The sequence below is a fragment of the Molothrus aeneus genome, chromosome 6, assembly GCF_037042795.1.
Source record: "Molothrus aeneus isolate 106 chromosome 6, BPBGC_Maene_1.0, whole genome shotgun sequence".
In the NCBI taxonomy this organism is placed as follows: Eukaryota; Metazoa; Chordata; class Aves; order Passeriformes; family Icteridae; genus Molothrus; species Molothrus aeneus.
Window position 1 is genome coordinate 56,111,866 of NC_089651.1, and position 25,719 is coordinate 56,137,584.

General features: G+C 40.4%; 1 protein-coding gene across 1 annotated transcript in view; it reads right to left on the reverse strand.

Annotated features, from left to right (window-relative positions):
• SYNE2 (spectrin repeat containing nuclear envelope protein 2) overlaps positions 1-25,719 on the reverse strand; it is a 158,870-nt gene that overhangs the window by 93,837 nt on the left and 39,314 nt on the right. The window contains exons 32-53 of the mRNA XM_066551868.1: positions 25,354-25,515; positions 22,896-22,997; positions 21,463-21,663; positions 20,349-20,514; positions 19,521-19,633; positions 18,549-18,751; positions 18,020-18,139; positions 17,626-17,914; positions 17,107-17,276; positions 15,458-15,764; positions 14,613-14,786; positions 13,352-13,699; positions 12,717-12,851; positions 11,630-11,770; positions 10,455-10,601; positions 7,544-7,699; positions 6,927-7,183; positions 3,733-5,842; positions 2,746-3,068; positions 1,903-2,047; positions 1,281-1,496; positions 666-931 (exon numbers count right to left, since the gene is read on the reverse strand). Coding sequence (XP_066407965.1) covers positions 666-931; positions 1,281-1,496; positions 1,903-2,047; positions 2,746-3,068; positions 3,733-5,842; positions 6,927-7,183; positions 7,544-7,699; positions 10,455-10,601; positions 11,630-11,770; positions 12,717-12,851; positions 13,352-13,699; positions 14,613-14,786; positions 15,458-15,764; positions 17,107-17,276; positions 17,626-17,914; positions 18,020-18,139; positions 18,549-18,751; positions 19,521-19,633; positions 20,349-20,514; positions 21,463-21,663; positions 22,896-22,997; positions 25,354-25,515 — 6,251 coding nt within the window. The remainder of the gene's footprint in view (positions 1-665; positions 932-1,280; positions 1,497-1,902; positions 2,048-2,745; positions 3,069-3,732; positions 5,843-6,926; positions 7,184-7,543; positions 7,700-10,454; positions 10,602-11,629; positions 11,771-12,716; positions 12,852-13,351; positions 13,700-14,612; positions 14,787-15,457; positions 15,765-17,106; positions 17,277-17,625; positions 17,915-18,019; positions 18,140-18,548; positions 18,752-19,520; positions 19,634-20,348; positions 20,515-21,462; positions 21,664-22,895; positions 22,998-25,353; positions 25,516-25,719) is intronic.

A 25,719-nucleotide genomic window follows, 5' to 3' on the forward strand; every position in this document is an offset into this window, starting at 1 on the left:
GGAGCAAAGAGCATGCTTAATACAGATATTATGTAGGTATATATGCAGAACCACACTTGTCTGTAATTTAGGGACTTTCTCTGCTGTTAAATCTATGAGTTCTATATGACTTTATCTCAGTTTCTTTAAAGTGAGTCCTCAGATAGTGCTATTTGGTAAACCAAACCAGAGAGCAGGCATATTAAAATAGCAGAGGTCAGGTTCTCAGTCTGAAGATGCTGGCAGATGTTGTTCACAAAAGCAAACCCAGAGAAGGGTGAATACAATAATCAGATTTGTAAAAACACATTTGTGGAGAATTTTAGACAGTGGCACTCAGATGAAAGCTGCCTTGTTGCAAAAAGCACAAGGTCTGATTTTCCTAAAAGCAAAAAATCTTAAAATTCACAAGCACTTGGAACCTCTAAAACTGACTACTGTTCCTTGATTCCTACTGCATTTGAAAACAAATTGCAGCCCACAAAGGATATGGCCAGGTTCATGTCTTCTCCCTAAATAATATCCCCCAATACTGGAGACAGCAGAAGGGTGAGATGGAGCATTTGTCTGACCCAGGAGAGCATTTATTGTCATTTTAACTGCATTCCAGCTTTCATATATTCTTTGCTATCCAGTAAAATCCTGTGCTTATCTCATACCTTCACCAGAAATTTCACACCACTTACTTTTTACAGCGCTCCTGCATTGCCTTTATCTCAGCCAAGGCAGGGAGGGCAGCTTCCCCCTCGGCATTTTCAGGGGCATTCAGGATGTTTCTAATCCGGTGAAGAAGCAAGAGTAAGAGGAGCTGTTGCTGGTTGATGTTTTCTTCAAATGAGTTCACAAAATCAAGTAACTCCACCAGCTCCTCTCTGGTGGCCTTTTCCTTCTCTTTAAGGCTTTCTGGCTGTTCTTCCTGGAGCTTATCCAGAATGATTGTTTCTCGTTCCAGCTAAGTAAACAGCATGGCAGAGCATGAGATAAAGTGCTTTTTTGTTCCACCACCTGAAGTTACATTGTCTATTTACTCACATGGGTGACTAACTCCTGGGAATTACACAGTCAGATCTTGAACCTTTGAAGAGTGACAAAACCTCTGAGTTTGCTTTAACAAAGCATGTAACCCTGTGCAGAGCTGCTCTGGGTTCAGAGGACTGAATAAATATCCCCACCTTTTCTGACTTTGGGTTCAAGAAAGGGTGGGAAATGATGTTCTGCCCTGATCTCAGCCCTTTACACGCCATTGTTCTCACAGTCCCCTCTCGACTCCCCCCCAAACTAACAGATGTTGTACAACTCACCTCTTCATTGATGAATTTCCATTCCTGCTTTAGTTCTTCACAGGTAATTTCCAGCCCTTTGGCTGCCTCAAGCAAACCCAGCCAGTTTTCCCACAGCACTGTAACAATCCTGCCCAGGGCTCTGTCACTTCCTCTGCATAACCTCATCATCTCTCCAGAGATCTGCCTCAGCTTCACCAGATCCTCTTCAGCAGAGTCAATGCTGGAGACTAGAATCTTACAGGAAAAACAAACACATCAACAAATAAAATGCTACAGTCAGGAGTACTAATGAAGTACTCAGTAACATGATTAGGATCCTCTAGGAAAATGGCAATCACTCTACTGAGGTGGTAAAATATGGTCATGATGAGGGAGTTCTGTTGGCTAAGACTGTGGAGAAAGATAGAGTAAATAAAATGTCTCATTTCTAGAGCAATAAGATATACTTATTTCACATTATCTATTATACCTGGTCTTTAACAAGACTATAAATATATTAATACATTAATACATTCTGTGGTTTTATATATACATAAATATAGGATAAAGAATTCCACTTCTCCCTACTATGATGTCACATGGTATGCATAGCTGCATTAGTTTTGCATGATCTTTTCAACTTCTTCAGACCCTTTCTTACCTTGCTTTCTTCCAAATGCTCCAAAGCTTCTTTATAAGACACTGGAATCTTAGACAAAGACTGTCTAAGCATCTTTTCCAGTTTCTTAAGATTATCACACACTTTATCTTTGGTTTCTGTGTAGCTTTTGTGTTTTTCAAAATACCTGCATGAAACAATGAATGGATCAATTAAAATTTGTTATTGTTGTTCCTCTCTCCAACCACAATGCCCAACAGAATAAAAGTTTTAAAAAAACCCTTTTGAACTACTAGTCCTGACTGTTTCCAAGTTATAGTCAATTAGCATTTGGTAAACACTTCAGGTTTGATCCCTGAGGTACTGATCACTGGAACATGATCAAGCAGTTTAAAAATCCTTTACTCTCTCTCCCAAACTTTTTCTATGCATGTATCTGAAGGCCCTCCAGATTTGTTCTGTACCTGAAGGAAGGAAACTACAGCCTGTGACTTGTTTGGGTTTTACCTTCCCAAGCCACCAGAACAGCCTATGGAAGACGTGAATTAGGGATCCTCAGAAAACTATTCTGACCTCCACCAGCACTGCACTACAGATTAGAAATGTGCTTTTTTCTGATTCTGGCACTCTGTGACTCCCACTCAAGCCCCACATTTTGGAATATACAAGAAGTGACTGCACTGTAAATTGGTAGCAATATGGCTTTTGTCTGGCAATTTTCCTTCCTTAACAAGCACACCTGAGAACAACAGGAATGCTTACCCTTCTTCCTGTTGAAATTTCTGACTACCTGAATTTCTATCAGAGCAGAAACAACACTGGATTTATTTTTGGCCAAGTTTCTCACAATAAAGAACAAGATCTATGGAGATCTCTTAAACCCACCTCTGCTCATCAGCTTCCCTTCTTTGAGCCTTCTTCCTTAATGCCAAACTCCTTTCTACCAGTTCTCTTACAGCATTTTCCAGACATACTTGGTCTTCTGGCTTCACTAGGTTTTTCAGCTTGGAGTGCAGGTTTTCTAAGTCAGCCTTTGCAGAGTTGAACTCTTCCTCTTTCCAGTGTGGAGCCTGACAGATCTCCACTGAGCCACACAGCTCTGCTGCAGCAGCCTGGGCTGGAGCTTCACAGTCCTCCAGGAACCTGGCAGCCCTCTGAAGGGCCGTGGTGTAAAGCTCACCAGCCCTGCATGCCTCCTCCAGAGCATTCTGAAAGCATTAAAAAGAGAAAGGAACAATAAAATAATGCTGCTGTGCTCCTCTGGATCACCACATCGTCTTAAAATTTTACACTTGGCTGTCTTTGAGACCAACTCTCCCAGCACTGGCCTGAGGAGGTGAGGGAGGACATGTGGCAAACACATTTGCTACTTGTGTAGTCACAGAGCAGTGCTGTAACCCATGTGTTTATGGCCCTCAGAACAGGAATTATGTTCACCATTCCTGATCACATTGGTTTGACCTGTGCTTCTTGGTCACTCCCAACTGCTAAAGCTTCTCTTTACAGTAGAAACAAGGTGCTTGGATTTTTTATCATTCTCACTATTGAAAATGTTGCCTCACAAGATGACTGCATCCAGTCTCTCTTCAGCTGAATATTTCAACACAGCCTCTTCCTTCCTCCTCTTTACCATTCTTTTCTTGTGCTAATCCCCACTGATTGATCATAATCAAAGTGAACACAACTTTCTTTGTGTCCTTAGTTTCTGTCATGATTCCCATCCTATCCACCAATGTGGAGATGTGATCACAGGCCAATTCAGCTGTTAGAATAAATGAGGATGTGAGTCATGAAAATGCCACAGTCAGACACCTAATCTAATTCTTGGGGAAAGGCATATGTCAATGCTTCACTTTCATTAAATATACTTACAACACGGGCAGCAATGTCTGCCTTCAGTTGTGCTTCACAGCCTTGCAGTGTCTCTAACTTTAATTCTATAGCAGCAGTAGGAGATTTCTCTTCTTGTTTTTCCCTCTCTTTTTCCATTATACATTTAAGAGCAGAAAACTTTCCTTCCATCATATTCTGAATTGCTTCCCATCGCAGCTTTTCATCCTGCATTGTATTTATGTCTACCACAAGTGGCTGCTGGAGTTCTAGTTGAATATGCCTTATGATGTGGAATATATTTTCTGCTTCATCCTGGCTACCTTTCTTGTTTACACTCTGTAGCCCAGAGACCAAGTTTTGAAGAAACTGCTTTAATTCTTCAACGTTTTTCTCCAGGCACTTTATTTCTTTCCTCTTAGATTCTTTGAAGGATGTATCAAAGACCTCATTTTTGTTTATTTGATTTGCTGCCTCCTGGGTTAAGTACAAGATTTGTTGAACTGCCTGCAATAGAATCTGTGCAGATATGACATTCTCAGCAGGAGAAGAGCTGGAGCTATCATTTAGGATATTAGCTTCTTTTCTTACAGTGGATGTCACAGTCTGGATTTCATCTAGCAATCCTTGAATCTTATCCCATTCTCTAACAATATTTTCCAAGTGTATTATTTTCTCTTTAATTTTATTTTTAATTTCAGAAAATTTAGTTTGCAATTCATCCAGCTGCAGTGAGTCCCATTTCAGACCTACACATTCAAATATTTCCTTGTACTTCATTACTTGTGACAAACTTGACTGAAAAGCTAACATTTTTTCTTTCAGTGCTTTGCATTTGTCCTTCAGACCCTGCTTGGCACCTACTAATTCATCATCTTTCAGGTTCATTTCACCATCCTGCAGGTCATCAAGATCCTGCTGCAATGAAGCTATTCCTTCAGCAAACTCTCTGGAGACAGCCGTCTTTTGTTCTACTTCATGAAGTTTACTTTGAATTTGCCTCTGTGTCTTCCTTGCTCTATTCTTCAGACTCCTTAACTGATCAATCAAGAAGAGTTGTTCAGACAGGCTCAGCTGCCCAGCTGTGACCTGACTCTCTTTACAGTGGGATGAGATAAGCTCTTCTATTTCCTGTATGTCCTTTAGCATCTCCTTTAGAATGGCTTGTTGGCTCACCAGCTCTGAGCAGCTGCTGTTTTGGTTTGGGTCAGGTCTGGCCATCAGCTCAGCTTTGCAAAGCTGAGAGTGAACTTTGTCTATTTCTGCAGTGAGTCTTTGCCTCTCCTCCAGCTGGAGCTCCAAGTGCTGCAATCTTTGAGCAGATTTTAAAACAAGAGCCTTGTATGAATTCTTCAACGTTTGTAAAAGGAAGGTCATATCAGAGACTTCCTCTGGATCCAAGCTGGGAAGGATGTGCTGGAGCCCATAATCCAGGGATACAATCACAGGTTCTCTGTTCAGGATGTCTGTGTTCATAAGCTGACAATTTCTGATCTGTGATTTGACATCACTGGGGAAAAGTGCTGCTTTCTGATCAAGGTGGGACAGTGAGTCTTTGACCCAGGAAATATTTTCTTTCAGCCTCTTCATCATTTCATGTTTCATGAGAGCAGGACCAGTGGTCTGAATATCCTCTTGAGGAGTTTGTTGTGCTGATAATGCTTCCAGTTTGCTCTGCAAATCCTGTATAGAGTTCTCCAAAGCCACCTTCTCTTGATCACTCCAAATTCTTTTCATCTGCAGCTCAATCCTCCTTTTTAATAGAGAAAGACCATGTTTAATGTCCTGTAGCTCTGTGGTCCAAATGAGAGGGTCTTTGGCTTTTCCTGCAGCTGAGGAATGTAACTCTGCTTGCAAATACTGTTCCTGTATCAGCCTCTGGATATCCCGTGCTTTGTTCATAAGCAGATTAAATTCATCAATTTCTGCCACAACCTGATCATGTTTCTTTTGCACTGTTTGTTCCATGTGCTGCCACCAGTGCTCCAGCTGCCTCATTTGGCTCTCTGTCAACACTTTATCCATGCATGTCAAATGCTGAGATAAAACTTCTTGCTGACTTTGCAGCTGGTTTAAGACATCTCTTTCCTTCCGTAAGGACTCTATGCATGCCTTAATTTTTTCCAGGAGAACTGTGTTGTTCATGGGACCCCTGGCAAAAAATATGAGTAGTGTTTAAAAAGAATGAATTCCCCTTATACAGAGACTTTTTAAAAACAAATTTCACTGTTTAGAGCACAATTCACTAACTTTATTCACTTAATCATGCATATCTTTCAATGTTCTCTTAGGAGTTCCCCAACCACCCCTGCAGTATCATTATTTCTTGCTTATCTGTAGAGCATTCACTATTCATAGATATTTGTGCAAAAAAGATATGTTCTACTGTATATTCTCTAAAATTGCAGTGTCTACTCATCTAGAATGTAGCCCTCATTTTAAAAATCAGCAAGAGTGTAACATCATCTCTAAGTGAATTAACATTTTATAATAATTTCTGGTTGACAATGAAGATAAAACTTGGTTCTAAAAAAACTGAGAAATTTCCATTCATGCAAGGTAAACTCTTCCAAATGAATCTACTTATCTTCTGTTTCCAGGAGTCTTTTAAAATGCCCACCTAAAATACATTTAGCAGATGGATTTTTATTATGTTTTTTAAGATCTCTTTTCAGTAAATTAACAATTTCATAAGTTTTAAATGTTTTCAATTATTTTGGTACATTACCATGACAAATTAGTTCTGTGTTTTGAAGACTAATTCACAAAACACAGTAAATATTTGTTGTGCATTGGTTACCTCTGAATTGGTAATGTAGACTTACTTACTGCCATGGAATTTTTTCCTATCAAGTAAGGTTAGTTTTCAGAATAAAGAGATATTTTGTTCAGAAAAAAACTAGAATTAAGGAGTCTCTAAAGAAAAATGAGTATTTCACATCTGCCACATTAAAAAAAATATGTATTTTAAGATGGATTTTTATAGGTTTTTAGCCTAGCAACTACTCTGTTTTGCCTAAAGAATAAAGAGAGTAGATGTTGTTTAAGGATAGCAGCGAGCCACCAGAAATTCTTCTGCTTAACTCTGTTCACAAACTTACAAACCTCTAAGACTTCTCTTGAAGTGGATATAACCCCATACCCTTGTCTGAGCATTACTGAAGCATGTCACAAAATTCAGTGTAGAACCATATTTGTTGTGCAACCTCTTAACCAAACCCCTCCACTATACTTACATTTTTATGTTATCTTTTTCTGTTGACAAATTTTTCATGGAGGACTGTGCAGCAGAGAGATTTTTCTGGTATTCATTAATTAAACAGCACTGTTGTTGCTTCACTGCCTTAACAGCTTCCAGTTCCTGGAGCAGCCTGTCCCAGCAGGGCTCTGTGGTTTGCAGCTCTGCTCTGCTTGATCCTGTTCCATTGGGAATTGCTTCTTCACCATGGCACAGAGACTTTGCTTTCCACGTTTCCAGCTCAGCTTTTAAATTCTACAATCAAGCCCACCACAGAGAGAGAAGAGATTAAAGGATGATCTTAAAGACTCTCAGCTTTCAACACAAAATACAGCTAAATACTGATTCACCTACAAACATATTCCTGCTCATCCCAAGCAAAGGAGCACATCATGGAAGCAATCCTAGGTGTATCACTGCACTCTGGAAGAGCAGTACAAACTGTGGGATTTACATGGACATGCATCAAGGTGTCTGCAGACAAACTGACTAACTGTGCAGTTAAAACTCAGATTTTTTCACTATGGGCAACAGCTTTGGTTTGCCCAAGTGAATCACAATTCTGCCAGTGTATCACTACATTAAAAATGAGGAATGGCTTTGCAGTTTCCATACCTCCAGCTCTTTTAGTTGTTCATTTATAAGCACCATATCCAGTTCAGCCACTTCATTTTTCAGCTCATTGACCTTTTGTTCCTCTTCAAAATATTCATTGTTTACTTGCACTGCAGGAAATAGTTCCTTCTGGACAACCACTTCTGCACCTGTGTCCTACAACACAAAACAAGATTCTTATTTCTGAAAGGTCTAAACCAGTAAGTTTTCTGACTGCAGCACTTTGCTTCACATGTTTAAGCCATGCTGGGGCTGTTAAATCCTGCTGTGGTTTCCCCCACAGCCTCTGTGGATCAATCAGGACCCAGAAACTGGAAACTCCATCACTGTCCCCCACGCCTGCACGTGTCCCCCCCTCCTGTCAGCACTGCTCAGGTGGCTTTGAAATCTCTGCCCATCAATTCTAGTGAAACTCTGGCATCCTCACCTTCAAATAACATCCTCCCTGCACCCACCTCTGCTCCTGATAAATTCAAAGGCCTGTTGTGTCTTCTCCCTCTCTTCCTTACATATTCATGGAACTTTATCCTGTCCTCACACCCACATTCCTTCTGCTCAGCACCTGCCCAACAACACTGCTGTGTCCTTCACCAGGACACCTCTTCAGCTCTTCTTCACAGGGCAGCTCATGCATGAAGCAGCCTGGCTGTGACACAAAGCCATGGCTGCCACTGTCACAAGTGCTATCCAAAATCTGGGCTAAGATGAGACCTGTAGGGAGTCATGTCTCAATCAGGGTGGGGAGCGATCAGGAGGCTTCAGAGCCAGTCCCTGGCACTGCCTGTGATTCCCATGACAGAAGGACAAGTCACTTGGGCTGGGGCCAGGTTTAACATCACCTTCAGCTATTGCAGACAGCATCAGAAACGAAAGGTCACAGGCTAGCTGGATTACATGAGGATCCCTTAAAAATCTTTCTGCATTTCCCTTCTCCCAGTATCTGTCTCTGATGATCCCATACCTATCTGATGATCTGTTCCATGTATAAAATTTATATGAGTGAATGCATACAAATAAACAGCTATTACTGCAGTGTGAGCTTCTCCATGGTACTAACATCTAAAACCAGCAACAGTAAAAAAATTCTTGTCTGATAAACTTCAGGTATTGCTACTCTGGACACTGTTTTACTAGAAACAGTCAATTATCACTGTAAGCTGACACTGTCATCTGTCCCTTCATGGGTCATGAGCTATGCAAAATATATCTGCTTTCAAGTGTGGGAAAGATACAGCACATAGTACACATTCTCAGAGAAGAATAGCTCTCTTCATTTGAACTCTTGGTTATTTTCAGTCAAAACTGAAGAGGCCACTCATGAAGTAGTCAGTTGGAGAACTTTTCAATTTCTCTGTGTACATAACCATAACAGTTGTATCAATTCAGACATAAGATTTAATCTCAAGAGACTTTGGAGTGCCATAGAACTGAAGTAAGCATTAAAACTGAGCTAAGCTATCACACAGAAAGGAGGAAATCCACTTCACCAGACTGAAATATCAACACATCAAAAGACACAAAGAAGTGTCCTGACTTTTAGAAAAACCTTGCTGTGTACTTGTTTTGCTTGTTTGTGTGATGTTCTCATTGCACACTGCCTCCATGGATACAGCTAGGGGAGGTTGCACCTCAAATTCCGTGTCCAGTTTTGGGCCCCTCACTGCATGAAAGACATTGAGGTGCTGGAGTGTGTCCAGAGAAGGGCAATGGAGCTGGGGAAGGGTCTGGAGCACAAGTCTGGGGCTGTTTAGCCTGGAGAAGAGGAGGCTCAGAGGAGACCTTATCACTCTTTACAACTCCCTGACAGGATGCTGTAGCCAAGGGGGGTTGGTCTCTGCTCCCAGGTAACAAGTGACAGGAGAGGAAGAAATGGCCTCAAGCTGTGCCAGTGGAGGTTTGGACTGGATTTTAGGAAAGATTCCTCCACTGAAAGGGTGGTCAGGGCAGTGGTGGGTCACCATCCCTGGAAGGATTTAAAAGACATCTCCCTGTGGCACTTGGGGACGTGGTTTAGTGGTGAGCTTGGTGCTGGGTTAATGGTGGACTTGATGGTCTTAGAAGTCTTTCTCTACCTAAATGATTCTATGATGATTGCATTGTTCCTTAAATGCTTTTCAGTAGTACCCAGCATGATCTCCATAACTTTCCCAGGAATTGAGGTTAGTCTAACAGTCTAGTTTACTGGATCTTCCCTCACATCCTTTTTGTAAATCAAAATAACACTGCCAGCTTCCAGTCAGCAGGGACTTCTTCAAAGTCCCAAGACCCTTGGGAGATTTTGCAGATCTGCAAGTCCCAGGTAAGACCTGCCCATGGACAGGCCAGCTGTGGACCTGCCTATAAGGAAGATTACATTTAGCCCTACCTTCAAATTAAGAATGTGGTGTCCAACAGTCACAGGGCACTTGTGATGTAACTCCTTTACTCTTAAAGAAGAGTAGACTTAGTAAAGTCATTCAGTAATGTAACTTGTCATTAATTCAACTTGAATCCCTTCTCCTTTCTCTACTTCATTTCATTTATTTTCTTATGCTGGATCACTCCTGGATTTCAGTTCTCTGATCTGCCTTCCTTACAATAGAAAAGCTATCATAGCTGACTGTAATAACATGGAACAAAGTTTGTGCTGCTTAACAGTTTGAAGAGAAATTCTAATTATCATAAAGACTGATTATGATGGCTCTAAAAATCAGGGTGAACTCTCTTTTGAACAGACCCACAGAAAATTATGATGTGGCAAGCACTTTGGATGAAGTTCAAAATTATCATGAACATAAATAAGATCTATATGGAATGGTCTTGATTTTGATGTAATTGTCTCTTCTTTTAAAACAACTTCAGCTGAGGGCCAGGTGGGAACAAAAACTGAACAACTGGCATATTTCACTTGAAATAACAGGCTGTGGGTTACCTCATGTGCAGGAGCTGGGGGATTCAATCCCAGACCATCCTTCTCAGCTGCTGCAGATTCCAGGACTTGACCCTTCTGGCACAGCTTCTCTTGAACCTGCCCCTCATCTTCTCGATATGATTTATTCTCAACATCACTAGGTTCCTCCTTTTGGTGTAAGAAAAACAAAAGCAACCAGTAATCAAAAAGTTCTAATCAAACCTGCAGAGTAGTAATTACAGTGCTTGAGATGAGAAAGTTATGAAGCCCATAATTATAGGTAGATGAGGAAAACCATAATTACACTTCATAATTTATTGTGAGCAAGGTTATTGCAAAGGAAACCACTTATAAGAAGCAGTGCTCTAATTTTGTTATAAATTTTTAGAATAAATTGCAAATGTTCTGACCTACACTCTTCATATTTCATTATTCTAAGCAGGGACCTTGAATTACGTGGTCCTGGACACAGTCTTGAATGCTTTTTTTAAAGGTTTGGCTTTTTCCTGAGGACTTGCACTGTAGACAGAGAGTGTTGTTTAGAAACCCAGGCAGGATAGTCCCATGGGTAACCTGGAGATTTGTTGGATGGAGGTTTCAGTATCTCATAGAGTTTGCTAAAACTGAAATTCTGAGAAGAGTCTGGCTCTATAACACTTCCCCTCTTCAGGGAGGGGATGACAGCAACAAGACCCCTGTCAGCCTTTTCATCTCCAACAGGAACTTGGCCTCTTCCCACTCATTCTGGCTCCAGCTCCTAAACACTGCTCTGGGAGTCAAAATTCCCCTTGTACCAGGGTGCACCACACCGGGCACAGCATCTCAAATGCAGCCTCACACATGCAAAGTAAATATGTAAATAAGGAATCTGGAAAGCAAGTCAAGCACAACAGTATTCAAGCAAAATGGTCGCCAGATTTCACAATACATCCAGGTGACCTGGAATGCAATATCATTTGGAATGATCCTCAGCCAATCACTAAATAAAAAAAACCTCCCTCCATACCAATTTTAAATGTACAGGAAAGAATTAAGTGAGTTACCCCATTTTAAGTATCACATCAGACTGAAGTAGCTCAGTGTAAACTTGAGGCTTTTCTCACTCATTTCTTAGTAGCATCATCCCCACAGCAACAGAACTGGATACAAACACCCTCAAAATTCAACTCCTCTGGTGTAATCTCATGTCCAGTTACCTGTGCTGGATGGGTTTTCTTCCTAGATTCATCACCTTCAATACCAACACCTGCCTCACCACCAAGATCTGCACTGTCCAGAACATCCTCTTGGAACCTGTCAGCTCTGTCCATATCTGGGTTCTCCTTATCAGCCTCCTTCTGATTCGAAAAATGCAAAATGTTTACAATCAGTGAAAGTCACAGTACAAAATTTGCTAAGAAACTTCCCACTCCACAATCTGTCTACTCTATCTTCAGTTTAGCTTAATGAATGATGGAAAATGCTGAGGTAACCCAAACCCAGAGAGCTGGAAGCCCCTGCTTAGAGCAGTTTGCCATCCCAGAATGGGATCTTACCCACTCTGATACAGTTTCAGAACAGGGCAAACAGGAGCAACTGCTCACATGATTTTTAATACAGTTCTAGAAGTTTCTGATTAGACACATTTGGTAACTATTGAGCTTGCACCTTCTCCAGAAATCCCAGTTATGGACAGTTCCCACTGTTATATTCTGATGGTCATCTGTCCATGGTCAGGTCAATGAGGGAATACTTCAAATCATTCCCTTAGCTTTGCACACATTTACATTTTTAAAAGACATTTTACAGTGTCAATGTCCTGAGGTCCCATAAAAATCAGCAGTTCCAGGTTAGTGACCTCTCATTACCTGCAGTGATGAAACCTCTTTAATTCCTCATTCCTGGGAGTGTTCTAAGCCAAGCTGGATGGGGCTCTGAGCAACCTGGTCTAGTGGAAGGTGTGCCTGTCCATGGCAGGGTGTTGGAACTAGATGAACTTTAGCACCCTTTCCACCCCAAACCATTCTGTGATGGATTTTATGAAATCACAGCTAGATTTTGCATCATGGACAAAGTGGGTCCAAGCCCTGGGGGTTTGCAGGGACCATCACTTTGATCTCTTGCACTCTTCACATGAGCAAGGCTGAGGGGATGATTTGGAGAAAATATAATTTATGATTCCTTTCATCAGATAAGGAAAACATGCCTCCATAAGCCAAGAAATTTGAAGGGATTGCATATGAATTTCTAATGAACACAACACACATATACACAGACTTATATTAAAACACATTTGTCAGGTACCTGAACAGCCTGCCCCAATCTGTCCTTGCTGTGATGGATATCCTGTAATGGGCTGTCTGACACTACACTGCTTTCCTCCAGAACTGGAGCATTCTGCCTCTCTTTCTCAGACATATTTCCATTTACATCTTGACCCTAAGAGAAGAGATAGAAAAGAAAATCTGCTTGTGTTACCATAAACATTGTATTTTAACATCAAATCTCTGAATGATAAAAAATATTCTCTCTGAAAACAAACAGGAAAAACACTGTGCTACACTTCTAAACAAGTCTCCCTAGTTTAAGAGAAGCTCTCAAAGCTCTTAGGCAGAGAGGTTCATCTGCAATTTTCCCATCTCCACAACTTCTCTTCGTGTCCTGTCTGAGGATACCTGCTCTATTAAGTGGCAAGAGAAAGTGACATGCATTTAAATGGAATTGTATTTAAAAGGAAAGCTGCTGTTTTAAATATGTTATTGGCTTGTTACAGACTTGCTATAAAAAGTTATGAGAGTTCTTTCCACTTCTTTGATTTATACACTTGTATTTACAGGAGGCTTAACTTCAGTGAAATTAAGGATGCAATACACAGAAGACATTTGAGATGTCTCTTTAGCCAGCTTTCCATTGTTGTTACCGTCAACAAATAAACTCACATCACTCATTTCCAAAGGCTCCTTCAGCTCCACTGCTGTGGGGGTCTCCTCTGCAGAGATTTGAGTATCAGAAGTGATCTGTGTCTCTCTCTTCAGCATTGTATCTGCCTTATCTTCCTTTTGGATTTCATTACCAAACTCATCTTTTAACTCAGGGGCTTCACTGGAAATATTTTCCTTCTTTTGCTTGACATTTTCAAGTCTTTCTTCGTGTTCACTCTGAAGTGTTTCCATCTCATCCTCAATAAACTCCTGTTCTGGTGAAGAGGTGTTTTGTTTAACAGTTTCTGCTAAAACCAAACTTTTCTTTGCCATGTCTTCACTTTGCCTAAGAGGTCCCTGTTGTTCCTTTGAACATGAAGAAAACATTTTATTTGAAAAGTATCTTTACTCAATACACCTAATGTTAAGATCTAAAGTCAATGTGTAAAATCATAAACACTTGTTTTGAACAACAAACCGTGTTGAAAGGTACATGCAGATCTATTTGCTGCAGAAAGTCAATTACCAAACCAACAATTTCATCAGCCATTTTTATGCACAGAGAACACCTGAAGCTAAAAACATTATGGTAATAAAATAATCCCACAGCACACAGGGTGGTACATGATGATCCTTCTAAGTTCTGAACAGGTAATTCCCCCCTCACCTCCTCTCCCTTTTTCCTTCTTAGAGGTTTAGCAAGTTCTGAAGGACAGGGAATTACAGTGATCCATATCTGAGCCATGATTTCAGCTCTCTATGCTCACAGCTACAAGACTGATTTCCACTCTGCCAAAGAGCAGAAGAACATCTATTTATGTATGAAGGACACTTCTTAGAAATTACCTTGGCTCACTGACTTTTTTCAAAAAAATTTTCACACTGGCTAAATTAAAGACACTTACTAATACCAAATTTAATAATCTCTTTCCTCATTAAGCCCCAAGAAGAAAAACCCAAAAATCCTAACTAACCAAACTGCATGCTTGAACCCTCAGTTCAGCCAATAGTAAAGGTCCCCCCAGTTCATTAAGAGTGTTTTGAGTCCTACAATTATCTCAATAAAGAAACACTACATACTTTTTATTTTAGAAAGGTTTTATAGCTTTTTAGTTTGATACCATGAGTAGTTCTCTTTTACAGATGTGATGGGCTCCGTAACGCAGAAACTGCAACATACCTGTGATTTCAACTGATTTTGCTCAGCTAATGGTTCTTCCATTGCTGGACCATCCTGTGATTTCCACTGATTTTGCTCAGCTGATGGTTCTTCCATTGCTGGACCATCCTGTGATTTCCACTGATTTTGCTCAGCTGATGGTTCTTCCATTGCTGGACCATCACACTCAGCAAGCTTCTCAGAGACAATTTTCAGCTCAGTGCTCAGATCTGTTGTCATATCCTGAACCTGCTGGTCCTCTTGAACAGGGCTTTCCAATGTCTGCATGATGGTCTAGAAACAAGGAGTTTCTAGGATTAGTCCACCATTATCTCAAACAATCATCCACAGACTGTTACAGCTTTTCCAGGACTCACCAGCACAACAAACTTGCTTTTTTCCCATAGAATATCTGGCTAACCACAGGTTAAACACAAAACTATCTTGCTCTCTCTTTCCAGCATATCATGGACTCCATCATGAACAAAATTTTAATGAATAGAAGGAAACAGAAGGGGTGGCATTTCATAGAAATGTACTTGTAAAAAGGATGCTTTCTCTTAAATGGATGAAACATTAGAGACAGAATGCCACACAGGATACAAATGCAATTTGCATCACCTTGGGTAAAACCAAGAACAAGCAAGATGCTGGAAAAGAATCTTTCAGATGTTTTCCAAATTCATCCTTCCCAAAGGAAGAAGAGCTAATGTAAGAGCAAATGCTTCATATTATAGCTATCCAAATCTGTTTATACAGGTACAAAATGTTCTTCACATTTACTTGGGTCTCATTTGTTTCAGTATTTATCCCTCAGAGAGAGAGAGGGGGAGATATTCCCTGCCCTTTTTCAGAGGAACTTGCTCCACTCCCAGCTTTACCCAAAACCTTCCCACCAGAATTACACCACAGCTGAACAGTGAGAACTGCAACCAACAGGAAAGGAAAGAGAGTGAGGTCCTAACCTGGAGTTGGCTGAGCAGATTTTCATGTTGGTGCTTTAATTCTGACCATTCTGCCTCTGTGAAGCAGGGATCAACAGTGTGGCCCTGTAGGTTCTCCTGGCTTTTCAATTTGCTAAATTGGGAGGTCAAGGCTTCTGTTTTCTGCAGGAGGTCAGCATAGTTTGCCAGCTGAATTTGCTTCTCCTCCAAACCAGGCTGAAGGGCAAAAATCTCCTGTTGCTGTTTCTCCAGTTCCATTAGAGCCTGTTTCAGATCTTCTTTGCTTTGCTCATATTGCTCCCTGTTGCACTGAAGTTGCTCTTGAGGGCTAAGAAAAAAATGCTGTGTTTAATAGTGTTAAAGAAACAAATGTATTGATTACCTGGAAAATGTCAAAGTGTGAGCTAGTCAACCATTAGAATGAACTTGAGTGTACTGAATACTTTTTTCCCCAGATTTTAAATTACTGATCAGACTGGAATTTTCAAGGTGAGAAAAAACACAGAAGTTATTGCAGATGAACTAGACTTAAATGCAGGACAAATGACTAAGCCTCTTAAACCTTAACCTATAAATCCACAGTTTCTAGCATCTGAGATGTGATGCTCATGCTCTGTATTCTGCTTTTCATTGCAGAAATTCTGTTTAAAAAACTACAATATAGTTATGAATCTGTTTTCCTTGACTTCCCATGACAGCCTCCTGAAATGGAATATTCTGTAGAAGAAACTCATCACATGTAGTTGGGATGGGGAGTGTTTTACAGATACAGACAACAAAACCAGCACACACAATATGGGGTATGAGAGTACAATCCAGTGATTACTTGCCTGACCTTTACATTGGATTTCTCTTTGTGTGCTTTATAAGCATGCATGCTGATCTGCTGCATGTGAACAGGTTGCATTTGTCCACAGGAAGTATGCAATGAGACAGAAGTAACATTTGTATGTTCACATTTAGTGATGGAGCTCAGATATCTTCCAGATGGAACTTAAATGCCAACATTGGAAAATATGATCTCACACAAACAAATCCAAATAAACAGTCTGGATATAATTCTGTAAAGTACAGCAGGATAATTGAGGACAAAAACAAAGCTTCATTGTTTTGGGTTCTGCCCCTCAAGATTCATATTTTTTGGCAAATAAACAAAACACAGCCTCGCATATGTGAAGTGCTCTTGCATCAAGTTCCCCATTCCAGCTCCTCACTGCTGTTGTTCCTGTGGTGCATCTGCTATTCACAAGGCTGATCCTGCAAGGTCCTGAGCATCACCTCAGGCATGCAGAGCACCTCCTCTCCTGTTTTTAACAGTGTGAATAGCTCTGCATTCTGCTGTGCTGGATCCAACGCAGCCACAACACTCCATCTTCCTGAGCGCCTCCTGTGCTGGTTTTACTGAGAGCTCAATAGTAACAAGAGGACACAGAAGATTCTCTGGCTATTCATGGCCACACCAGAAAGTATCTCTGGCTATTCCCCACCTGACCATTCAGGCCAAACTGTGACCTGCCCCTCCACAACTCTGCAGAAATACAACTGTTTGTGTGGGCACCTCGTTCTGCCCCCAAAGAACAGAAAGTAAATTGAATGGATGCAGGAAGAAAAGAAAACAATCAATATAGGAGTAAGTGATCTCCACTGCCTCTTGGCAAATTCCACATTACCTGCTATATTCAGTGGCCAGCTGACAGAGGTTTTCCCACTTTTTCTGGAGCTCAGAAATAGTCTGCTGAACCTCTGCCTTCTTATTTTTCTCATTTCTCAATACAGTGTCTCCTAGAGCCACCATGCTCTGTATTTTGGCCTCACCTTCATCTCTGAGACTTGTGATTTCCTGTATTAAAAAAGAAGCAGAAGCAGTGCATATACAAATTTTTTTTGGTTACAAAGTAAAAGGTTCTACCATTATTTTTTTTCATACTTTTCACACTGCTATTCAAGTCTTCTTCTAATATATTACATAGCCAACACATATACAGGTAGATCATCTAATTTTCAGAGTCTGGGACAATTAAGCTGCCTTATTAATTATTCTCTACAAAGAAGACTCATATTGTTCTGACAAATAAACAAAATGCTCAAATGACAGAACTACAGGCCATGAGCAGTGGCAGTATCTTTCAGAAGGTACTGACTCCTCAAGCATTAGCTTGAGGTGAAAAGGAATATATTTAACACAATACCTTTATCTGATTAATCCTTTCATCTGATGGCAACTCACTTCCTTGTGAACTCATTTTATTAAGAGCCTCTTCAAGCTTTTTGATCCAGCAAGAAACATCCTGGGCAAGGTCTTCAAAATTCTGTCCTTCCACTGGAAGTCTCTCAGTATTCCCTGCCATTTCACTGACATGTGTTATCAGTGCATGGTACCTGCTGATAAGGTTACTAGCTTCTGAAAGGGTTTCATATTCTGTCAGCCCAGCATCCTCCAAGGAATTTGACAGCTGAGCCAGGGAGTCAAATGGTTTCCTGAAAAATAAAAATAATAAATTAACCAACATCTATTTGTTGTAACAACATGGAACTATCTCATTTAGAAGACAGTTCTTAGAAAGTGACCAAAAACCCCAATACCTCTGCATTAATAGTGTTTTATAGACATCTTCAAGTTCTGTATCATCTTTAGTGAGCTCTTTTACTTTTTCCTCCTGAGCAGAGAGCCATTCTTTCAAGGCCATGCTGCTTTCTTCAAGGCTAAAGGAGGTACAAATAGAGACTCAGGTCAAAATGAGAGGCATCATATGGCTAAAACCTGCTGGCAGCAGTGTTTTGCTGAAAAAATAACAGAAATATGTTATTAAAATAAAAATAACATAAAATATGTTATTAAAAAATAACAGAAATGTGTCTGATCAAGCAATATTTTAAACATAAGCCTAATTTTAACTACCTCTGTTCATGACAATGAAATTGTCCATAGTTTCCATACAGGTCTGCTATGAAATTGAAAAAACAACCCACATGGAACATACAACAAAGCATTTGATTAAAATACCATCTCTTGTAAAAAGAAGGGTTGCTTGCCATTCCCTATGGCTGTTTAATAATGAATCATCTGATACCACTTGTGATTAAAATGTCAGACACAAGATTAGCTCCCTACCTGCTGAGCTGCTGGAGAGAGGCACCAAGCTCCTGTTCCCTTTTCTGACATTTGGAGATCAACCTCTGCAGCTCTGCCTCCTGATCCCTCACACTACTGTTGAGGTGATTAATGCTGGCTTTGGGCAAGTAAGGCTTCACTTTATTCAGTAAAGCTTTAACCTCTTGGATGTCTCTATCTCTGCCTTCAGATGTCAGGAAGTGCTGAAAAAGAACACAAACACAAGATCCATTTGTCAGATTTGCTGTAGTGTAATAGATATTTATATTACAAGAGCTTTTCAGCTCCTGTTATCTCCACCAGTATTTTTTCCCAGCAATTTCAGTTCCTGAAAAAGAATTTATGTTAATTCCCAGTTTGCTGACTATTGCACATGCAAATGGAAAAGCTGCTGTTTGTAAAATAAGGAGAAAGTAGAATTGATGACTCGTTTTCTCTACAGTACTGGTACACACAGAAACAGGCAAGCAGCATCCAAATCTAGCACTGACATCACTCTATCTCCTGCTGCTTAACTGTGATTGCCTCTTGCAGATGTTGTGGCTTTTCCATCTGTTTTCTGTTCATTCTGTCTGATTTGGAGAGAAAATCTTGCTACAACAAATCAAATGCAAATTTTTTCACATTTGAGTCCATTGGGGGTCAGAATTTCACGCTACTCTCTACATATTTGAGTTTCTGCAGCCTTGCACACTGAAGTACTTGGTCAAGGTCCACTGATTTTCATCAACTACTGTCCTGCCTCTCACTTGCCCAAGTTGTCTGAACCTAAACACTGACACTTCATTTCAATTAAGTTTTATTTTCACTGCCCTTATTTTCCTAATGCTTTAAGTTACATGAGATGCTCTTCCAGACTCCAGTTATAAAACCACTGCAGGTGAATTCAGTCCCAAGAACAGCCTCGTAGGTGAAAAGAGCAACACTGCAAGAACAATCAGCTTTAGAGATTACAATAATTTAATACTTTACCTTTAGCCTCTGTAGTCTTTCTTCCAGTATGGCTTTTGTTTCTGAGGGCTCAAAGCAGTCCTTCAGAGACAGCTGAGTGGTGCTAAACCAGTCATTAAAATTCTTGCACTGACCTGAAAAAAAAAAGGCACATTCCAATTTTTTTCATTAATTGCATTCTGTAAAAAAAATCCTGTTTAACATGAAGATTTCAGACAATTTACTATTACATTTATCAGTGCTACTGTCAAAGGTTGCTTTTCACTACAGAACATGTGACTGAAAATGCTGCAGCTCTTATTTTTCTTAGCTAACATTAGCTAACACACACAGCAGTTTGGGTAAACAAGACCTGGAATAGCCTAGTGGAAACTTCTCTTTTCCACACAGATTAATACTATTTAAAAAATATTTGAAGACATGAGATTATCTTTGGGCCAAATTTCCCACCTGCACAATCCTCTGTCTGCTTAAAGCAAAGAGTAATAACACTGTTTATTCTTGTAACTAATTTTAGATAAAAAACAACTGGAAAAAAATTAAAACATTGGATTTCTGTATTTTTAAATTAAATACTCTGACATTTGTTCTTGAATTATATTTTACATTTCTTTTATCTAGTTTTTTTTAAATGCAAAAATAAGAAACCAAATACTTGGATTCAGACTGAGTGGCTTTCTGGGATCAAAATCCATTTTTCTGCAAATCTTTATCGTGCTCAGAACCCTGAGGCAGTTTGAGATATCAAAGCAGTTTCAGACACCTAACCAATTAATTGCACAACCTTTAAGTCATTATGGTGGTCAATTCAAACCTGTAAAGGTAAATAATTGAAATGTGTTCACTTACGATTCAAAACACCCATAAAGTGATCTTGAAGCACATGTTTCTTGCTATTGAATAAATCAGTGACACATTTAAGCTGCTTATTTAATTCATCCACATCAGGACAATCTGTCTCTTCCTGGAGTAATACCACAAGGTGCTCCTGTTGCAGAATTTTCTGGTGTATCTCCTAAGTTAAAAAAAACAACCCAAAGAACAAAGCAGGAGAAGTTTTTTTAAAAGTAAATTTTGAAGGCCAAGCAGAAGTTCACTGCACAGAAGTGCTTTAGTACAACCTAGAGTTTTGCAAAAGGGTTTAGCAATTCCAGTGTGTCAAAATAATTTCTTAAATTATGTTGGCATTAGCAAGGCCATCAGTAGGAAAGTATAAGCACTAAACTCTCCTTGAGCAGTGTGTGTACACCTGTATGCACAAATAACACCACAGAATAGATATGTGAATAGTGCCATTGTATGTTCCAGAGCATGTAATACCTACAAACTATAATGCCTCAGCTGCCACAGGCATTATTCCACCCCCAAATTCCTTATTCTGTCTGTCAAGACCCTGTGGGCTGAAAGGTAGCTTAGAGGGAGCCAGAAAATTAATTAAAACTCTCTTTCCTCCATGGCTGTGATTTCACTGCCCCAAACACTAGAGGTCTGACACCCACAATGCACACAATCCACTCACTGCTCCACAGGAGGTTTAAATCTTGCCAGCCTAAGCCTCCAAGCTCGAGTTTCAGCAAATATTAGGCTGAAATTGTCTACTGGGAGCTCCCCTTGCAGCCAGGCTCAGGTGGCACAAAGGCATCCTCTGTGTATTACCCAGTCCTGGAGAACAGACAATCCAAACAGGCACTACTGCCTGAACATATCCTGGGGGGCAATACTGCTGCTGTGCCTAGGGTTAACCATTTCCAACAGCTGCAAGGGTTAAATATATCTGATAAATCCAGGAAAAAGAGGCTTTTCTTCCATGTTTCTGGCAGCTTAGGGAAATATTCAAGCCAGGCTCTTCACTTGAGTTATTCCAGTAGTCTACAATTTACACAGGATGAACACTTACGAACACTTGACCAAGAGAGAAATTATGAACAAATGTATAAAATATACACCATCTGTGGCATGCTACCTCTAGTTTAGTAAAGATCTCTAAGGTGTCTGAAGGAGATAAAGCTTTGAGGAGTGATTCAGTCATTCCAATCTGTGTCTTGGCCAGATCAAGGTCTCCTTTCAGCTCTGCTGTATTCACGGTGAGTTCACTGGTCCCTCGCTTGGCTGACAAGAGCTCTTTTATTAGCTCCATTTTCTGCACAACAGATGATCTGATGACCTTAAAATTGGAAATAAACATACATCAATTATACTGGATTGATTTCTCAGAACATTACAAAAATCTATGACAGACATAAAAAGAAATTAAGTGGTCTGAATTCCAGATGTTTCAATTACATTTTGGTTTGATTTGTTTCCCTCCCACTCCAGAAATTGAAAAACATTTAAGTATTGCTTTTCTGAGGAGGAGTGATCTCAGCTCATCTTTATTAGTAGTTTTACTGGTGCTGTTCTATTTTATTTATCAATCTCTCCAGTGCCTACTCTGAGCTTCAGCTGCCATGAAACAGAGGGTTGCAGCTCTCTCAGTAACACACACCCCTACAGTGATTCCACTGGGGGAAATTCCCCACAATAACCCAAAAAAAAGCCAGCAGAGAGGCTGGGAGCTCTGGCTTGAGACTATTCACTAAGGAGCAACAGGTCTTGAACCTCATCCTTGGCTTGCATGAGACAGCAGCTGGGTGGGATCACGTGGGAACCCCACCCCAGGGACTCGGGGCGCTCTCGAGGAGCACAGCACGCACAGCACAAGGTTGCTGAGTCCTTCCATAAGCTCCTTAGATCACTTTACCCAGTGAAACTCCTCAGAGTTCACTGCCTGCTGAGGATAAACACAGAAATAGCTAAACAGGGTAAAGCTCAAGGTACATCTGAAAGACACTGTGAGAGAGTGATTATAGAACTGCTAGAGGAGCAAGGGAAGCTAACACAGTCTTAAACAAGAATTTATTCTTTGCTGTGTGAAGTTAACACAGAAAGAAGAAGATTTCCTTGTGATACCCCAAAGGAAAACATCACTCTGTGTAAGAAACTCTACATTACCAAGCTACATTGTCCAGGCAAAGGTAGAGTTTAAAATGGACAGTCAGTAAAGCTGAGTTCCTGGGATCCCCAAAGGGGCGATGAGATCCATTGTGCCCTGGTGTTGACCATGAGCTAAACACCAGATATTACTGATATCAGCCTCTTTGGGCAGGGCCAAGGGCCTAAAAAGGCACAGAAGTGAGAAAGACCTTTGTGTTTAAAATGACAGGTTTGATTCTATCAACCTTTGGCAGCCTCAGAGATACAACAAATGAAATACCACTGCCCACTGGCAACAAAATGCCTCCAACTCTTCTTGAGCAGATATAAGTAAAATGAGTAACTGATTGTGGCAAAGGCAGTACTAGAAGCAGGGCTATAGTGAGGAGGACTGGTGTATCAGCTGTAAAAGCTTCTCTGTACCTGTAGCTCCAATGGAGGTTCATTACTATTCAGAAGCTCTTCTATCTCAGCCACCGTGTTGTCGAATTTCTGGAGTTTCTGCTCTTGGGCCCGTAAGCATGCCTAAAGGTGGAAAAAACACATTGCTAACTGTGCTTCCCTCCAAATTAATGCTCTATGTTTATGTTAGAAAATTATATTAAAATATTCTGATTATGTATTTTGGTATATAGAGGTGACACCATTTGTTCACTTCCTGCTTATTTTTGCAATTAAGCATTTTTTGTATTCGAGTCAGAAACACCCTGTTTCTCAGACAAAGAAGCTGATAATGTAAATTTAGCATATATTTAAGAATCTTAATTATTTTTCGTCAAGAAAATTTGCAGGAAAATAATTTTAATTTTGCATTTCTGTCTTGCTGCTTCTACTAAAAGGGGTATTTTCAGATGTCATAGATTTCAAGTCAAGAATCGGCATCCTGATGGCACGTACTTTGGTATGGAAGTGATAAAATACAACACAGGCTGTAAGCACCTTTTAAATGTAAATCCTTTGCATATGAAAAGATCTCCCCTCATTTGAATGTATTTTGGAATAAGTCAGTGATGTGAAGGTAAAATGCCAGCTTCAACTTATGAACAGGATAATGACATTGTCTCATATTCCCTAATCGATATTCCAAGCTCCCTGAGGACAAGCCTTCCTTTTGTAGTCTCTGTAAAAGCAATCATCAAAACCCATTCATGTGCTGCAGCCCTCAAAAGAGTTTGCATTTGCATACAGGCTACAGGGGAAAGCAGAACTTCTCTCACATTTTTTACAGATACTGAAATTATCCTTAAATACACAGTCCAATAATCCACTGCTCTGCGCTTTTGTGACAGGCTCCCTGAAAAAACATGCACCAGTGCTCACAAAGGACCCTGGATTTCAACCCTGGGTAATGTGATACACATTGCAACAGTTGGGGGTCTTTCTGGAATTAATATCAATGCAGAGGTGTTTCAGGATCAATAAAAGGAATAATAATAATAAAGTGATAAATGAACCTGATGCCCTCTGCACTTGGAATCGTTTTACAAAAATTCAAACGCATTGGGTTCAGTTTTCTCTCCTTCTATTCTGCTTTATAATAATTGCTCAGGGGAAGATGGTTTCTGTGTCTCTTGCCCTCTTCTCCCTCCTCTTTTGAGCATTATGTCTCACAAGGAAGCAGCAGAATAACCTTACTGTAGCCACCTCCAGCACAGCCATTCCTAAGGAGGGGAAGAGTCACACTAGGGGCACAGTCACATCACGCTGGACTTGACCAGTTTCCAGGTAACAAAATGGCCCTAAAGATGCATTTTCCACCTGGTGCATTTTTACTGGAGCCTCCAGGGACATAAACTACTCCAGGCAAAAACTGACAATACAATGGTAGAGACAACAATGATGTGAAAAATATCCACTTCTGCACAGCGCATATGCCACTGTTTCCTGGTGAAGATCCATACACAAATAGCACCTTGGCTTTTCACTTCTCTGCAAACTAAAACAAATGAGCAGTGCTAACAGTAGGAGGAAAGCTGCAAACAACCATAATAAAACCCAGGCCATTTGTAGCTTGTAAACACTGAGGAAAAACTGCCTGCAAATTTTCAAACAAGAGGATATGAGATGTATTTATATATTTATGTCTTAATCACTCAATTTCAAGCGGGAAATTATTTTTGCTTAGTAGACACTGGTTATGACCACGATGAAGCAGCACAGCTGGTCCATTGTGGCCCTAAAGCTAGAAATTAAAATATTCACCCCCATACATGAAGCTTTCAATGGCACAGACCTAGTGAATGTGTTTTTCTGCACCCTGACACCAAGAATTAACATTATAATCTGTGCCAAAGGGGCATGGGCAGCCCAGGCTCTGCTGCTGCTTGCCCATGTGCAGCCCCTGGAGATGCTCTGCAGCCACTCTCTGCTGAGGCTGCAAAAAGTTACAGAGAGGAACATACCAGGACAGGGGGAAAATAAACCACCTCTGAAACCTCTCCTTGAGCTGTGCTTTGCCCAGCTGTCCCAGAGGCTCCAGCATCTTCACTGACAGGCCACTTCTACCTGGAAAACTAATCATTAGCCTATACACAGTCTTTTCTTTCTTCTCTGTGCACTGCTGCACTCCAGGCTACAGCCTTCCAGGCCTTCTCTTTGCTCCATCTTTGTACAGCATTCAGTGTTGCACTGATTGAAAACCAGTGCAGTGCAGTGTTGCACTGATTGAAAACCATTAACTACACATATACACTATCTGTGCATTAGTTTTCCAAGATATTTCCCCAAAAAAAGGCAACATCCTTAGTGCAACCATCCATGCAGATGGGTGCAAATGTTACAACTTCCTCTCCTGGTATATCTATGCAACGAGCATGTTTATAGCCCAAAGCCCATATCAGTATAGTATAAAGGAAAGGTAAAAAATTGCCATTTAAATTACCTTCAACTGAGCAAGGTACTCCTCAGTCAGGCAATGGTCTTCTGCATTCTTGAGCTCTTCATCTGCCCAAGCTTCAATTGTGCCAGATAAGTTCAGGAGTTTGTCCCACAAAGCCTGAGCTCTCCCCAAATTATCACAGTAATTTTCGGTCTTTTCATTGATCTACCATTGATAGGCAGAAAACACACACAGATTTCAAAAAATGTTGAGTTATATTCCAAAAGCAAAAGCAGCACAAGAAAATCAGAGCGAGATGAAACCACTCACAAAAACAAGAGCAGAAAATGGGGGAAAAAAAAAAATCTCGTGTCTTCACAGTGAACTGGTCATGGAGAAGATACTTAAATCCCTGCCACACATGTCACC